This window comes from Drosophila subobscura, chromosome A (assembly GCF_008121235.1).
Source record: "Drosophila subobscura isolate 14011-0131.10 chromosome A, UCBerk_Dsub_1.0, whole genome shotgun sequence".
Taxonomy (NCBI): Eukaryota; Metazoa; Arthropoda; class Insecta; order Diptera; family Drosophilidae; genus Drosophila; species Drosophila subobscura.
In genome coordinates this window covers 17094946-17111961 of record NC_048530.1, presented here as the reverse complement: position 1 = coordinate 17111961, position 17016 = coordinate 17094946, and the positions used below count along the sequence as shown (strand labels likewise).

At 48.2% G+C, this 17016-nt stretch overlaps 1 protein-coding gene and 1 long non-coding RNA gene across 51 annotated transcripts in view; both read right to left on the bottom strand.

The window, feature by feature from the left end:
- LOC117903527 (sodium channel protein para) overlaps window positions 1-5360 on the bottom strand; it is a 60769-nt gene extending 55409 nt beyond the window's left edge. For 43 of the 50 annotated variants that reach the window (XM_034815646.1, XM_034815656.1, XM_034815672.1 and 40 more), the window contains exons 1-3: window positions 5207-5360; window positions 2395-2483; window positions 2123-2313 (exon numbers count right to left, since the gene is read on the bottom strand). In XM_034815646.1, coding sequence (XP_034671537.1) covers window positions 2123-2272 — 150 coding nt within the window. In that variant the 5' untranslated portion in view covers window positions 2273-2313; window positions 2395-2483; window positions 5207-5360. The remainder of the gene's footprint in view (window positions 1-2122; window positions 2314-2394; window positions 2484-5206) is intronic. The other 7 variants (XM_034815654.1, XM_034815698.1, XM_034815697.1 and 4 more) reach the window with 1 other exon arrangement.
- Window positions 5361-5881: 521 nt separating this feature from the next.
- On the bottom strand, window positions 5882-11499 carry LOC117903558. Its single transcript, XR_004649514.1, has 2 exons — window positions 11445-11499; window positions 5882-6018 (listed from the first exon to the last, which is right to left on the bottom strand). It is a non-coding gene; the product is annotated as an uncharacterized LOC117903558 (long non-coding RNA).
- Between the last annotated feature and the right edge of the window lie 5517 nt (window positions 11500-17016).

The window sequence follows — 17016 nt, the reverse complement described above, 5'->3', positions numbered from 1 at the left end:
AGTTGTCGGCCGATTTGTTGCTGTTGTTGCTTCGCAGAGGAGAGTATTCAGGAGCGTTTGATTCACACTTTTGCTTGCTCTTTTGTGTGAGTGTCCCATTGCTCCATCATTCCAGCGTAGCTCAGATCTTTCTGTTGCTGTTTTTCCTCAGCTGTTTTGTGTTCTTTTCTGACTCGTTCGCTGGTGTACGTTTGTAGCCAAGCTTCTCTTTCCATTCAGATTGTGAGGCTTTCAGGAGGATCTCTGTTCGCGTGCTGATACTCCCTACACCTGTGATTCAGTTGACGAAGATGGAGCACACAGCTACACAAGTGATTGGGTTGGCAATGCTCTGAGTCTGTGGCTGATGTTGATTCTGATTCTGATTCTGATTCTAATGAATAGCAAATGTGCAGATTTATGTCTTGAATTTTGTTTATCGGTTTTTGTTATTCACATTGTACGAGTTTGTTTGGATTTTAGAAGATATTTACAGGACGGCACGTGGCGATTTGCTGGCTGAGACGAACCCATGGATGTGTGGCGGACTTGGACATGGGTGTGGGCGTGGGCGTGGGCATGGGGGTGGCACATGGCAGTTGCTTGTCAAATGAAATCAAATCAAAACAAAATCGAAATCGAAATCGAATCGAAAAACAATTAATAGAAGCTAAAAACACTTCTAGCCTTTGACCAATAATGATAGAGATAATGGTAAAAAGTATTTGCTGTAATTTGGGTTGCTGTCAAATCAAATCAAATGTAAGGAAAATAGAATTCACGGATGGATAATCATCAATCGATTACGATACAGATTACGATAACACATTACGAAGCCAATAGGTTACAGAATACACACACACAGGGTTTAAGTACTCTTCAAATGTGGAAACAATTGAACAAACGAACAAACGAACAAACGAACAGACAAACAAACATACAACGATTATGGCTGGAAATAAATTGTACAGTTTCGATAGGTTTTACGATAGTTATGCAAAGAGTGAGCGGAATTTGAGGGATTCGTTGGGGTTGGGTTTGTGGATCGGACAAATGCAGAACCAAAATCAAACAAAAAGAGAAAAAGAAAAGTTTTTGGAATTTTGTTATTAACCGAAAAGAGAAGCCAACGAAAAGAAGTCAACGAAAAAGTTTGTGAGTTTTATGGATTCTTCACTACGATCAAAACATTTACGAGGAATTTTGGAATTTCGGAATTTCGGAATTTTAGAATTTAAGATTTTTGTTTTCTTTTTGAGTGTGAAATGATAGCAGAAAATGGTACATGGTACAGTTGACAGTTATTAGTTGAGAGCTAGTAGAGTGGAGGGGGGGAGAGAGGGGAGGGTCCTTGACAAAAGGGTTTAAGCACACAAATACGAGTAGGAGGAGGTACACGTATAAATATGAATGGAATGAGACTGAGACTCCGATTTATGGTGCAATGGATGGATAGATGGATGGATGGATGGATGGTTGCAGGGCGATATCTATTGTCGGTTATTCCGATTTGGCACAACAGCTGGGACGATCGATTAATGGGTAGAAAATGGGATACATGGATACATATACGGTTACACATAGAAGAGACACATTCCATATGCATACGAGTACACAGATACAGATACAGTACGGTACAGATACAGTACGGTACATATACATATGTATACGGACACGCGTGGCCAAATACTTAGTGGCGCTTGCTGGTTGAGGGGTGGGCTCTGATGTATGGGAATGTAAATGGAGGTATTTGTGTGGGTAAATAATGTTTGTACGTATAATAGACGTTCAGGCTTAAGTTGAAGCACGAACAAAAGCGCATTAGCGTTGATCGTTGCTCGATTATCGATAGGCGACAGTCGACAGTCGACAGTCGATGACCGCTGATCGATGATCGTGCCGCGACCAATCAGCTTCGATCATCGAGCTGGGCATTTCTCAATGGGAATTCAATTCACTTAGACGTTGAGAGAGATAGAGAGAGACAGAGAGATATAGATACACAATATATATGGGTATGTATGTGTACGTAGTATACGGATAAAGAGCAGAGTAGAGCACATATATGTATATAGTAGAGGGCACAGCACAGCGGAAATCAAGTACGAATTGTACGGCACGACATTCAGCTAGAAATAATTACCACCTCTCCCTCGGCTCTCTTTCTTTCCAGCTCCTTCTGCTTTTCATGTTCAGCGGCAATGCGTTGTTCGATTTGCACCAATGATTCGCGGGTAAAGGGACGGAACAAACTGCGTTCTTCCTCAGATATCGAGTCGGAATCTTCTGTCATTGTCTATGCGGCCAACGATGAGAGCCTTAGATTTCCAAGGCCTGCAACAAAACAACACAGAAAATAACATCAAAGAATGGAAAACCAAACCCAAGCGGGACTTTGGGTGGGGTGTTACTCACATGAGGCACATGGATGTCGCCTGCTACATTAAAGCTACAACTATATCCGAGGCGCCATGTTCGATTAGCGCCCGCCGCTTAGCACGATGCTGCAAGTAAAAGTGAAAATCAATTAAAAACTGAATTAGTTTTTCGATTAGATTAGCGTTAAGCATGCATGATGGGGGATTGGGGTTGGGGTTGGGGCTTGGGCTTGGGCCAGCAGAGCATTGATCCCGGTTGCCGCTAAAACTGAAACTGAAATGGAAGTGGAAATGGAAACCCCAACAGCTGACTAATTGGATTATCGCAGACGCATTACCCATTACCCATTAAATGAAATGAAATGCAATCAAACGTCAAATGCAGAAAACAATCAATAAAAGAGGAACACACACCCGATTCGCGTTGATCCAAAATGGATACAAATAAAATATGCTCCTGACAGGACAGAGCAGAACGGGACCGGACAGGGCCGTGCTCCATGCTGGGCCTCTGTCCGTGTCCGTGTCCGTGTCGATAGTGGACTCTTATATAAGCAGCCTCCGCTAAGGTCAAAGCACTCTCTTTCCCATTTGTAAGTGTGTGTGTGTGTGTGTGTGCTTTTTTTTGGCACAGCTGTGTGTGTGCGAGTGTGTGTGCATCGAACATAAAAGTAGGTCAGTTCGATAATTCGCCGTGCTGCCTGGCGGCCTGACTGCCGCATACATAGAATGAACATGAAACATAGATGAACTCTTACATATGTACATACATAGATTTACATATGTATGTACATATGTACATATGTAAGAGGAAGACGCACACATTTGGAGCACAAGGCACATGCTTAGTTCATTCATGGAATTCGCAAAATTTCTAATTAATTCTCGACAATCGCCAAATTATTTTTGGCACGGCCCCCATGACTCATTCGGCTCGCCCGTGAATGACCCTCCAGCGATGGGGGGGAGTGAAGGAAGCGTGGATTAGTTGGGGAGAGGTGGTGGGGGAGAGGGGAGTGGGAGTGGGAGTGGGTCTGTCGAGAATTCCCCATGCGAAATGCGACAAAAGCGACCGAGTTCTTTTTTGTCAATATGCAAATGGGTGGGGTGGGGTGGGTTGGTTCGAAATGGAAACACAAACACCGACATTCCTATGCTATGTACACATGTATGTACACATGTATGTATGTATGTATGTATGTATGTATTATGCATTTGCAGTTAGGTTTGCCGCATATCGAAATGAATATCGCATATCGGTGGAGAGCGTAGAGGAAGTATCGATAGGGTAAGTGATTCCCTTCCCTTCCCTTCCCTTCCCTTACCATTCGCTGCCTTCATGTTTACCCACTTGAAAGCGGCTGAGGCGGCTGTCAGCTAATTGTTGACCAATTTCGGTTTCTTTGGGGCGAACAACAAAACTGAACGAAGTGTGGCATGTTGTTAGTCAATGAATTGTACATGGCCAGGAGAGTAGTCAGCGGGAGAGAGCGAGGAGAGAGAGCAGAGCACTGGGGGCACTGGGACTCTCTTCGGCATGGTGCTGCGCATGGCGGGTAACTTCTTAGACTCTTTTGCCTCTTTGGCTGTTTGGCTGTTTGGCTGCTTGGCTGCTTGCTCTTGCCGCCTTGGACTAATGCAATATATTTTTGGGTTTCCTCTTCTCTTAACGAAGCAATCGGCTCTGCCGCTCAGGCCGCTGCTGTTCAGGAATTTCGTTTCTCTCAGCCTGCCAAGAGGCAAGAGTTTGCCCTCCAAAAGCCAGCAAAAGGTTGCAGACCAAAACGAGCAGCAGGGGCAAGGCACTGAATGAGGCAAGGAAAGAGGAGGATGAAGAAGGAACGATGAAGGATTTGGAGGTTGGATGTTGGATTTTAGCGGATTGGCGAGGGAATGAAGACCCATTGATGGCCCGACTTCAGGTCTGACTGAGAGCTCCAGCCAGCGACAAGAAAGCATGACATAATCGTGCCGGGCTCATCATTTTGTTCCACAGAGCAAAGACAATCAGAATCAGCTACACTCGGAATATTTGTAATGGAACGTAACACCTTTAGGGCTGACATCCTTCAGCATTGAATTCAATTCGGTGGTAGAGCAGAGCCAAAGCCTGCTTCAGCAGCGACTCGCTTCTGGGTGGAGATCAAATGGGATTAATATCAGGCGGAAATTGTTTTTAGTGGATGATTTCTTTGCATACTTTGGATCTGCAAAATGGCACACGTCAATGGAGCAATGGAAAGTGTAGGACTTCGATTTGGTCTTGCTATCGCGAGGCTAAATGCTGCACGGCTACATTGCATGTTGCATTGACTGGATTAATGCCGTTTGGCAAAGCTCTTCAAACTATTCCTCTTGATTTCACCACAAAACTACACAGTGGAGCAGAATTTCTTGATGGTGAGCAGTGCCAGGGGTACGATTCCAGCAGTTAAAAGTGGAGGTAAGGGATTTGTGTGAACCGTTCAAATGATTCGATTCATTTGAAGGCGCTGAGAGCTGAGCGAAACTATAGCTGAAAAGAGCAGAACAGCAGTTGGGCGAATGCTGAAGAGCAAACGGGAAGATCGCAGCAGCAGAGTTCACGGGATTCTCGAATCGAGAAGTTGAAACAATTAGAAGTTCGATTGCTGAATGTTAACACTGTCTTGAAGGGAAGGGGCGCGGGCTTTTTCAAATGTGTAAAGCAGTACGAAAATCAGGTGGCTGGTGGCTGGCCAATGCAAGCAGTACTCGTACGTGCAAATGGTCAAGCCAAGCCCACAGTTGTGAGAGCATTGGTGAGAGCAAGCAATTGGGGGAAGATCAATTGCAAGCAGTGTGGAAGTAAGTAAATGGCTTGAGCTCACCGTTAATCGATGTCAATCGATGTAGCGCTTGACTGCCTGCTTTCGCTGATGCTCTGCTTGTTGTTGTTGTTGCTGCAATTGTGGTAGTCGCTGTGGTGGCTGTTGTTGCCGCTGTTGCTTTGGCTGCTATTTCGCTGGCTGCTGCGCTTGTTGTAGTTGCAAGTAGTTGATGCTGCTGTTGCCGTTGCTGTTGCTGTTTTTTAACTATTATTGCTGCTGTTGTAGCTCACACGTTCACATACACCTGTGCACAAGCGACGCGCACACACACACGCGCACACACACACACACACACGATGTATGTATTTATATGATGTATAATATATAATAATATATTTATAACGGAGCCGAAGACGAAGAAATTCGAAGCAGAAGAACAAGTAGAAGATGAATTTGTTTGTTGTTTTTTTTTTGTTTATAAGTATTATTTTGTATTTGGTTTTTGGTGTGTGTGTTTTCGCTTTTGCTTTAGTTTGTTTCTATATTTGAGTTCCTTGGATTTTGTTTTCGGTTTCGGTTTCGAAGCTGGAGAAGTGGTGAAGACGACGCTGCGATTACGCTTCGAACGCTCCGCTTTGTTCCCAGAGAGCTATTATGTATTACTGTTGTGATGCATTAATTAATATTATTATTATTATTATTATTTGCTGGTATTATTTGCATTTGGTTTTAGTGTGGATTATTGCTATGATTTTATTGGAGCTGCCTAAGCTGTCCGCCTATTATCAAACTATTGCTATTATTATTTTGTGGTCTCTGTTTCTGTTGCTGTTGCTGTTTCTGCTTTATTGTTTCAATTTTGCCAGCGTCGCCTGCAGGAGAGATTCAGAGAGAGAGTGAACACCAGCGCCGTGTGCCAGATGGATATGAGAGTCAAGTGGCACAGGGGCGAGGCACAGGAGTGCGAACACGAACGCGAACGCGAAAGCGACGGCGAATGCTAGCCACGAGCCACGAGCCACGAGCAACGAGCCACGAACCACCCACTGCTTGCACAGGAGGAGGGAGGAGGCAAGCAGTTGCAGCAGCAGCAGCAGCAGCGGAGAACGATACGTTAACGCGCACGTAAATAGTTACGCGCCACTCTGTTGGGGGGCGGCCTTTGATGGACGATTATGTATCCTTGTGTGTTCGTGTTCGTGTTCGTGTGAGAGTGATTGACGTTTGTCCGTTGTAGCCGGCATCCCGAATTGCTCAATAATTTATTCGCCCATTTTGATTGTTTTCTGTTCTGTGCTTTGTGTTTTGTGTTTTCTGGGCACTGCTTAATTGCTCGTCGATGCACTCATTAAACATTCTGCTTGATTGCACTCAGTCGCTGGGCCACTCCACTCCGCGACTCGCAGAATGTTTGCACTCGAAAAAACAAAAACAATGCGACATTCGGCACGCCAACAACGTTGCGAATTGAGTTGTGTTGCACTTCTATTCATTTTTACGCAACGTTCCCAAGGAAGAGACAGAGCGACACAGAGAGAGCGAGAACCAACTTCAAGTGGAGCTAAAGACTCGAAAAAGAAGCAGTGGCATGGCTGCATGTGTGTGTGTGTGTGTGTGTGAGTGAAAGTGTGACCACTCGCTTGTCGGGTGCGAGGCCGAAGCCACCAGAACATCCTCTACTATACTCTAGCCCCATCTACATACACTCCCCTGCACCCACTCGCGAGCGCTCTCCCTTCGTTGTCAACACAATTTCCTTTCTGTTGTGCCACCCCACCCCAGCCCACCGCACCCCGCTCCCTGCCCCTCCTGGTGCATGCCCCACTGCCCTGTGCTGTGACTTATGCTATTTTTAGGTCATTCAGTTGATGGCGGCTGCTTTTCCTTGCCTTCCTTGTGTGGCCACACATTAGCTGCAACAACAACAGCAACGGCATTTCGGGGCATTTGGCAGCAGTCCGACTGGCTATAGGGATATGCGCCGCTGGCACCAGAAGCGTCCATAACTTACGAGCCCATTCCCCATTCCCCCACAACAAGCCTCTCTCGAGTCAGCCTCAAATATAGAACGACAGTTATTATCACAAATCATTTTGACCCGCTTCGGGCCATGCCCTTCCTTGGCCAGCTACCAATCGATGCAGTCCACAGTCCACAATCCACCATCCACACTGGACACCGGACACTGGATTGGGTTCCAAGAAACACTCTCGAGCCAGCGACAATAATTGCCGTCAACTGGTGGTCATGGAATTATGCAAAAGAATCGTAACAAATGGAGATGCATTTGTACATAGATAAATACATATTTACACACATCGCATGGGGGCCTCAAGGTTCTGGGTCGTCGCTTTCGTTGAGTCACTCCAATGGCAGATAATTGCTTATCAAATATTGAAGCCAGCTGAGAAAATGTGCTCGAGCAGCAGCGCCACAACTTATCATTGGAAGTCACCTCAAATGATATCCGCATTTAGCGGGGAAGTTTATCGGGAATGCCCATGGCTAGCCCACAAATAGGAGGTTCAGTTTACCTGAGTGGCCATTTGGCTATAATTACAAGAAAGACAAAACCTCCTCGGGGACACTCTCCACTCTCCACTCTCCACTCTTTGTGTGTGTGGGTGGGAGACTTGAGGCATTCTAATGGCAGCTAATTGCCAATCAATTATTCAAACTTTCCACTTTTTCGTTAACTTATTGGAAGCTAATTGAGTGCATGATGAAAACTGTCTGGGATGAGAATCGTTGGAAACTCAAACTGGTCATCGAGTCACTGGCATCATTCAATTATCAACAAATAAATTACACTGATGGCCAGGATCGGGATTGGGATCGGGAACGGGAACGGGCTCCATATGGCCACACAAACATTTGTCAATGCTCTTATTGGACTGCCGTCTGTCCTGTTCCGTTCTGTCCCCCATGTCCTGATTGCATATGCTCTGGGGAATGAAGTCGCACAATAGAACAAAGCCCTGCATATGCCACATTGGGCCACTGGTCTCTGGCCTCTGGCCTCTCTGACCATTTCCACGTCACGTATTTAATAATTTATTTATGCGGCAATTTGGGTTATGTAAACTTTTTACACCAAAACAAGAAAAACCAAAAAAAAACCCACAGCTATGAAAGAAAACCAATTGAACACGCGCAACGGTCGGTCCGTGTGGGTCCGTGTGCGGCTGTGTAGATGCCCCCAAAGGTGGCCAGAACCAATAAGAATGCTTAACGGAGGCGCGCTCCTGGGACAATCCACTAACTGCTCATCCTGGATGCTATATTCTATATCCTGTATCCTGTACCCTGTCTGTGCTGTTTCTGGGCAGCGTAAATGAAAGGAAAAACACCCACCCAAAGGTGTGCTCGAAATCCGTTTCTAATGCAAAAAGTTGGCCAGGCATTCAGTCAGCTTCCCACCCGATTATCAGGCCGTGCAATAAGCAGATGCAAAAGTTCAGTGGCGAAGCCAACGAGTGCTTCTGCTCGGAGTTGGGGGGATTAAAGTGCGTGGCACAGCAAGGGGCTACAGCTTGGATGGAGTATGTATATGTATATGTATAGTACGTATGTTTATTTACATGCAGTACACATGTATGTACATGCCGTGGAGCCGTGACAACTCGTTGCGATTGCCATTAACTCTATTGACTCGCCGTTGCCGCTGAGCTCGAGCACGACAACTAATGTTGAGCAAATAATGGCATGTCAAGCGGATGTCATTGGAGTATGTACATGCCCATGTATGTAGTTACATATATACATTTACATATACATATACATGTGTATGCATGTATTTTACATCACAATTAGCCAGTGCAGGCCGGAGTGCGGGGCCATGGGCCATGGGCCATGGGCCATGGCTTATAGCACAAAATTCCCTCCATCGGTGGAGCTCTACAGTGGGGGGAAGGGGCCAGCTCTACCCCCCTCTGCCACCCTTTATTGTTCTGCCAGACAATTTCAACAACTTCAAAAGAGTTGCACAATTTCGCTGGTTTCTTTTCCTCTCTGTCATTCCATTTTGTGTTTTTGTTGCCTAAAAGTAGGCGAAACCAAGGCAATTTGACTGCCTGCCATGCCACAGCTCCCCCCGGCACTCCAGCTGTCTCTCTCACTCTCTCTCGCCTTTCTTTTTCACTCTCTCTCTCTCTTTGTCACTCTTTCTGGTGGCTGCTGCTCTGTTCTGTTCTGTTCTCCTCGTGGCCTCGTCCTCATCCTCATCCTCCTCGTTATTCCTTCGCTCGTTTTGGCTCATTTTGCGCACCACCCGAGCCGAGCCGAGCCGAGCCTCAACGAACGAAACGCGGCACGGGTGTCCTGCGGCAAGAGGGGGCTGGGGGGGTAACCGCTTAGCCAGTTAGCAAGGCGCCAGCTTTGGCCGACTGACCGACCGACCCACCGACAGAGCGACAGAGCGACAGACCGATTGACTGGAAAGACTAGAAAAGAAGGCTGACTGAATGGCCGACTGAGAGACTAAACGAGCGACAGACTGACTGAATGACAGACTGACCGAATGACTGGCTGACGCTCTCTTTGGTGCTCGTTTGGTGTTGATTTTCGAGTTGAGTTTAAGTTGAATTGTGTTGAGTTTCATTTCGCTTCATGCTGACGCAGACGTCGCTGTCGCTGTCGCTGTCGCTGCCGCTGCCTGTGCCATTGCCTTTTGCCTCTGCCTGTGTGCCACATGGCATATGCGCGCTTCAAAGAGGAAAGGAAAAAGGACATGCCAGATACACATAACCTAAACAGCAGGCGAATGCCGCAGAGCAGCAGCAGGAGCAGCATGGAGTATGCCGTGGAGCAGGGACGGGACTGTGTGTGCCATCACCAACAGCAACAGAAGCAGCAACAAAGGACAGCCAGCCGCACACAAGAAGGCAGCAAGCAAGTCACGAAAAATCGAAAGTACGCGCGGTGCGGTGCGGCATGAGGCATGGCACACGGCACACGGCACACAGCACACGGGACACATGCAAGAGAGTAAACTCCTTAGCTAAGGCCATCGAACAAGTTCCCCCCCATGTGTATGTGTGCGCCTCTCTTTATGCTCTCTCTCTCTCTGTCTCTGTCCCTGTCTTTTCTCGTTTTTTTGGGGCTCTCTCTTAATTTGTTGTAACAATTCTGCGTTGCCTGCTTTCGAGCTTGACGCTTCATTATAAACAACAAACCGAAAGTTTAATCGGGGAAGGGGGCAGCGTACTGGGCGACTGGGTGGTGCTGCTGCTGGTGCTGCTGGTGGTGGCAACCCTGCTTAACACGTTCTGTGTGTGACGCACACTCGCACACACACACACACACACACACAGAGACACACGCACGGGGAGAACTAGGCGTATACGCAATCGTTGTGGCACCGCATCAAGTATACGCCAGGGCAAACACGCGCTCACACACACAGACACAGGCACAGACACAGGCACAGAAAAAAAAGAACAGGAACCGCATTTAAAATATAACAAGCACGAAAAAATACAGTACAGTACATAAATGTATGTACAGACAGTGGATGAATGTTTAACACAGGAGCTCGGGCAGGCACTTGCGGGTGGAGGGGCTGCAGGGGCACTCGCGTGATTTAACAGATTTGACAGCAACACACACACACACACACACATACACAGAGTGTGTATATTATGTACTCGTATTGTTAGATTCTCGAATATTTCTGTGGCAGCACTGCTTGCTGGTTGCTCCTCTCCTTCACTGCTTGCTGACTACTTGCTGCCTCCTGCTTGTCTTTCGCTTCGTTTCGTTTCGGTTTTTTTCTTGCTTTTTGGGTCACACTTGAAAAAAAATGTACAAAAAAAAGAACAAGAACTGAGAGGAGAGGAAACACACAGTTTTGCCTTGCCGTTTGGGGCGAAACTTATGTAAAACTTTCTTTGGACTTTGCTCCGTTTTTTTTTCGTTTCGTTTTGGGCTCTCCTTTTGGCATTGGTTTCGGTTTCGGTTTTTTGTGGTTGCCGTTGGCCGTTTGCCGTTTGCCGTTTGCCTCCTGCGCACTGCTCAAGGCACTTATATATTTGTCCCTCTATATATGTTTTTTATGTGTATTACGAGTGGCAAATTCCTGCAACTTTGAACATTTCTTGCTGCTCTCTCAGTGCAGCAGGACACCCTGCACCTCGCAATCTTTGCTATTATTTTGTGGTTTCTTTCGTTCTCCTCTGCCTTTGCCTGTGCCTGATCCAGAGCCTCTCTGTCTCTGCTTCTGTTTCTGGTATTGCCAATGCTACTGCCGCTGGTGGTGCTGAAGCTGGTGCTGAAGCTGGTGCTGCTGCTGTTTCGTTACCCGTAATCCGTTCGTCTCCGTGGTTTACTGAAACTGTCAGCTGCCGCAGCGCGTGTGCGTCCGCAGAGTGTGACTTTCGTTCAGTTCGCTCGGCAGAGGCGCTCGTTTGCCTTTCGGCTGCCGCTCGGCTTGTGCCAGTTTCCACTTGCAGGGGGACTCGTGGGACGGCTTCGGCTTCGGCAACGAGAACGGCTATGGCTATGGTTATGGCTACGGCTTTGGCTTCGGCTTCGGCTGTTGGGGCGCGGGGCCGCCACTCGGTCATTGGGACAGGCCCAAAAAAAAAAAACAACAAAAAACGAAGACGATGGCACGGAGAAGGAAGACAGCGACAACGTGAAAGGCAAAGGCAAAGGCAAAGGCGAAGGCAAAGACGACGACGAAGGCGAAGACGACGACGACTGGGGGCTGAGTAGAAGACGGCGACGGAGGATAGGGCTGCAAAAAGGGACTCGCAAAGCGAAGCCTTGCACGACAGCACACAATCAGCCAGGAAAGAAGTGGAAGAAAAATAAGCAAAAGGCGGCAGCAGAGGAGCCGAGGAGAAGGCGGCACTAGAAGTGGCATACGTCAGGACGCAAAGGAAAGCAAAGCAAAAGCAAAAGCAAAGCAAAGAGAGAGAAAAGCCAAAAGCAAAAGCAAAAGCAAAACTTGGAAAATATTTGCAAAAGCAAAAAGCGTTAAAGGACAAATGCAAAGGCACGCGGGGCACCCACTTTCGAGTCCTAGCCGCAGGCAGGGAGTGCTCCTGCACCGAGCAGGCGAGAAGTTGCCTGCCACGGAGTGCCACGAAATGCACTTGGCACGTTGCTGCAACAGTGACACTCGGCCCAGGATGGGAGACAGCTGGGAATAAGCTGCAGGCAGCTCTTTGCCTAATGAAATGAGTGCCAACTCCCAGTTGCATTCCTCATATTGTAAGCCATGCTGGAGGAGCAGCACCCAGGTGCCAGCTGCCCTGCCAGCTGCCCTGCCAGCTGCGTGTCTGATTAGGGATGGGTGCTGGGGGGGTGTGTGGTGCAAGTCGAAAGTGTTTGCTAATTGAGCGCTTGGACACCCAAGGGACTGGCGATTGTAAACAATATCTATAAGGCCAGTGGATAATAAATTCCAAGCGAAGAGCCAACAGTGCCCGAAGTTCGCTTCAAGAGGCATGCCAAAAAGTATGCTACGTATGGAGGAGGAACAACGAAATGGAACCAGGAACAGGAACAGGAAAGGCAAGGGGAAGGGGAAAGGAAAAGGGAACTTCAGTGTCGAACTCAAGTGACAATATTTGTGGAATATGTGGCATACGAGCAGCGGGCCCCGCCCACAAGATATTAGCTCCTGCCCCCACCCCTACCCCTGTGCCCCGCCTCTCATTTTCCTGTTCCTGTTCCTGTTCCCCTTTTTGTCAGCAGCCCAACCCACACGCTGTACTCAGACATGAGTAAGTAGCCAGCGTTGAGTGGCAAGGCGGCAGCGGATGATGTCAGCGAATGTGTGCTGCGGCATGGCTCTGTGTGTGTGTGTGTGTGTGTGCATGCAACACAGCAGCACGCAGCAGCAGCAACAACAACAGTGGCACGTACAGGACGTCCTCGCAGTGTCCTCGCACACACACACACACACACAGACAGGCAGGCACTCCTTTTGCTCTGCCCACTCTTTCCCACCCATTCGGCAATCTTCTCTTTTCTGCACACTCCTCTGACTGACTGACTGACTGGCTGACTGCCTGGAGTCCCCCTTCAAGCATACATTTTGCAAAGGGTACAACGAATCGGATCAACCATTTGCCATTTGCCAGTAGATAGGCTCTAGATTGACTCTAGATTAATCAGTTCGACTTGGCAGAGTCAGGAAAGTGCGAAAACTCACAAATCGAATAGCTTTTGTCATATTTTACATATGTAAATGTAGAATACACACATGTAGATATATCGGTGCATACATTTGTACGTAGCTCTAGCTTGGAGAGATATTCTTTGAGACATATTCTCGCTGGGAGTGCAGCAGCAACATTTTCTTGTTCCTTGTATTTATATTTGTGCGGCCATTGCGGCTCTTGCTATTGCTATTGCTGCATGGCACATATGTACATTTACACATACATATGTATCTACATATGTATATGTATACTCGTACATGTATGTATTGCTGTTGTTGTCCCTGGCAGTTGCGGCTGGTTGCGGTTGCTGCTGGATGAAAATGTGAGCACAGGAAAAAAAGGCGCACATTTCATGAATGAACAATGACGACATTTTGACAGCGGCAACGTTTACCTTGCCGCCACTCCACCGCCCCCACAGCTTGTGCCATTCCCCCCGCCCCCCGGCTGACACCAGCCCATATCCTGCTCCGTCAGGAGATGAGGGACTGCGCGTCCTGTGCGCTGACACTATGGTATGTGGGCTAGCTGTGGAGGTGGGTTAGCGATGACCGTGCAATCGGTATCTGTCGTCCATCACCTTGTCAAGTGCGTGCAAGAGTGCGATTCCTCTTACCCCTTTCCACACAGAGCCAGGACACAGCGGCAGCTGGAAGCGAGTCTGCAAGTGCCTCAAAGTAGTTTTTCTGCCACATAACTTTCACTCCACAAGCTGGTTGCGGGTAGCCAATCCAAACACCATTTCATCCCTTTGCCAGCTGCTTTAAACATAAACCAAATTGAAGACTTTCAAGCTTTTGGGCAGACCCTACATGAAGTCCATGGAAGTGCTCATCGATCTGCAAAAGCTGAGCTCGCTCCGTCCATTCAACAGAGTGCCATCGATGGCATTTTGACGATGAAATATGACGACTTCTCCTTGTCCTCCTTGTCCTCCTGCTGCTCCTGCTCCTCTGATGGTCCTAAAACGGCAAACGGCAAACGGCAAACGGCAAATGGTGGCCGCCGCGTGGGCGAGCGAAATTGAATATTCAATTAAATCGCCTTCGGTTATGGTCAACACTTTCTGCTCGCACCTGCCACAGGGCAGGGATTGGCTGCGACAGAGGGGGGGCCAGAGCAGCCCCAGACAAGTGCAGCAAATGTGTGAGCCCAAGAATCCAACCCAATCCAAACTCTCGCCACACCCCCCAGTGGCGTGGAGCGAATTGGTTGCGGGGGGTGTTCACATTAACATAACCTTACATTATTCAGCTGTGCGTTTCCTTTTGCACTTTCCGCTGGCTGGTGGCAGGGAGGACTCGTTGGAGGCCCCTGCATGCGCCTCGCACTCGCACTCGCACTGGAATTTGCATACATTTTGGGTACACTTGAACCGAAAGTCCACATTAAGTTGCAACAACAACAACAGCAGCAACAGCAGCAGCAGCAGCAGCTACTATGAGTATTTGGCAGCAACATCAAGCAGCAAGTAGAGCTGGTGGAGGGCTGCCTGACTAATTATGCCATCACCATCGCCATCAGCCTCGCCATAATTAGGCATAATATTGAAGTCCACGTGCAGGGGATCATTAGGCGCAGGACTAAGCCATGAACAACTAAACAAATAATACCAAAATATCAAACGAGTTTTATTGCTGCATAAATATTCCCAATTTCGGAATGGAAGAACATTGGGGGAGCCAACACAAGCAGATTTTAGCACAGTTCCGAGCTGATTTGAGGCCCGAGCTTCTTCCTTTGTGTTCCGCTTTCTTTCGCTTTGTTTGATCCAGTGGAAAATATACTCCAAATAAAGGTTTAAAAGAGCAGCAGCACCACAAACGTTTGCAGTTTAGAGAGATGAACCCAGGCACCCAGGCACCCAGCACCCCCTCTCCTTTGATTCTTTTGTGACTTGCCCTGCCCTGCCCTGCCCTGCCACCCCTGCTGTCACCTTGCCCCTGGCCACCGACTGCCTTCTGCCATTGCATTTGCCTTTCGTGTTTCGTGTTTCGTTTTTCGCTGTTGCTGTGGCAACCGACAGCGACAACGACAACGACAACGACACAGCGACAGCCGTTAAAATGTGCGGCAAACACGCGATTAAGGGTTGGGTGGCGGACGGGGGCTGGCACTGGGGCCGGGAAATAGGCAGAAATCATCCAAATGCCACGCAAATGCCACGAAACGAAACCAAGTGCCTTGCTTCTGGGGGGCAGCCCCCAAATCTACCCACCAGCAGAAACTTCCTCCCACCTCTCCTGCAGCCTTCCACCCATTATCCAGCAGTGCACTTGCACCGACAAGGACCCCTCCCCAGCAGGGCATGGAATTGGCTTGTGCCGCTTATGACTGCCGCCGCTGCCGCTCTCGCTCGGCTCCAATGTTGTTTTGGCACGGGCCCGAAGTGGGGCACAGCAACTGAAGTGAACTCCTCGCTGCCTCCGGGCAACTCCCCGGCTACGACTGCTCCGCCTGCTGCATTGTTTCTTTCGGGGTTAACTGCAATGCGCAGCAGCAGGCCGAGGCGGTCAATGGAGCTCTGACTGTGGGCCCCAGAGTCGGGCATGGTGGAACGGATGGACGGGGGGTTCATGTCTTTTAACTATGCTGCTACATTGTGCCGCTTGCCTCGTGCCTTGCAAGGCTAATATAATTCTGAAATCACTTAATCGGTGCGCAAAGTGCACCTTAATGAGCGAGCGACAGAGACAGAGACAGAGACAGAGAGTGGAAGTGGGAGTGGGAGACCGATTGTCTCGGGGGGGAGTAGGTGGAATGAAACAATGGCCTCGCACCCGCACAGCAGACATTTTGAAGCCACAGCGGGCGGCAGGCAGTGTCTGGATGAATGGGCAGGAAAAGTGCGAATGGGAGGAGGTTGAATGCTGCTCCAGCTGCTGCTGGTAAACAAGGAATTCAATCAATGGCTGGCACAAACAGCTGGAAGCAACAACGAATGGAAGTGATTGTCGAAATCGAAACAGTTTTTCTTTCACAATTATCAGCGGTGGTACACTGTGCAGCCAAAAGGCAATTAAAACCATGTGGGGCTATCAGGTGGGTGAACAAATGAAGACTGAACCTAAGGCTAGGCGACGCCTCAAATTGATGCCCAAAATGTGTCCACCTACCGCAGGGCGCCCCGTCTGCAGCCGCACCATGTGGAGAGCGTCGTTGCTGGCGTCTGTTATCAGTCCAGAGAGCCGTTTATCTGATTGATCAGTGTGTACGAGCACGAGTAGGGCATCGACGGCACTGGCAAGTGTCTCTGGAAACCACAACTCTGGGCGCAACCGATCTGGAGGCGCTGCCATAAGGGTGGCTGCCGCCTCATTGGCAGCTACGCATTATCACCATGTATTATCACCATCTTCACTGTACTGCAGATATCTGTAACAGTTCCTGTTCCCATTAACCAAATGTGGCTGGGGTGGTGGTGTTCCCTTTGATCTATTCAAAGCAAAGGAAAAATACGACTTAAGTATGTAACAAGTGCATGCATATGTAAATATACATATACATATGTACGTATGTATGTATGTATTTACATATGTATGTACAAGTGTATTTTTGTAGCTGATTTTAGGTGGTGCAAACTGCACCCTAGGGTTCCCAGTAGCTTTAAAACTGCGGCTGCTTTCAACTGCTTTTGAACTGCTTTGCTGCTGCTTCAAACTGCTTTCAAGTTGCTCTCAATCTTCATATATTTATGTA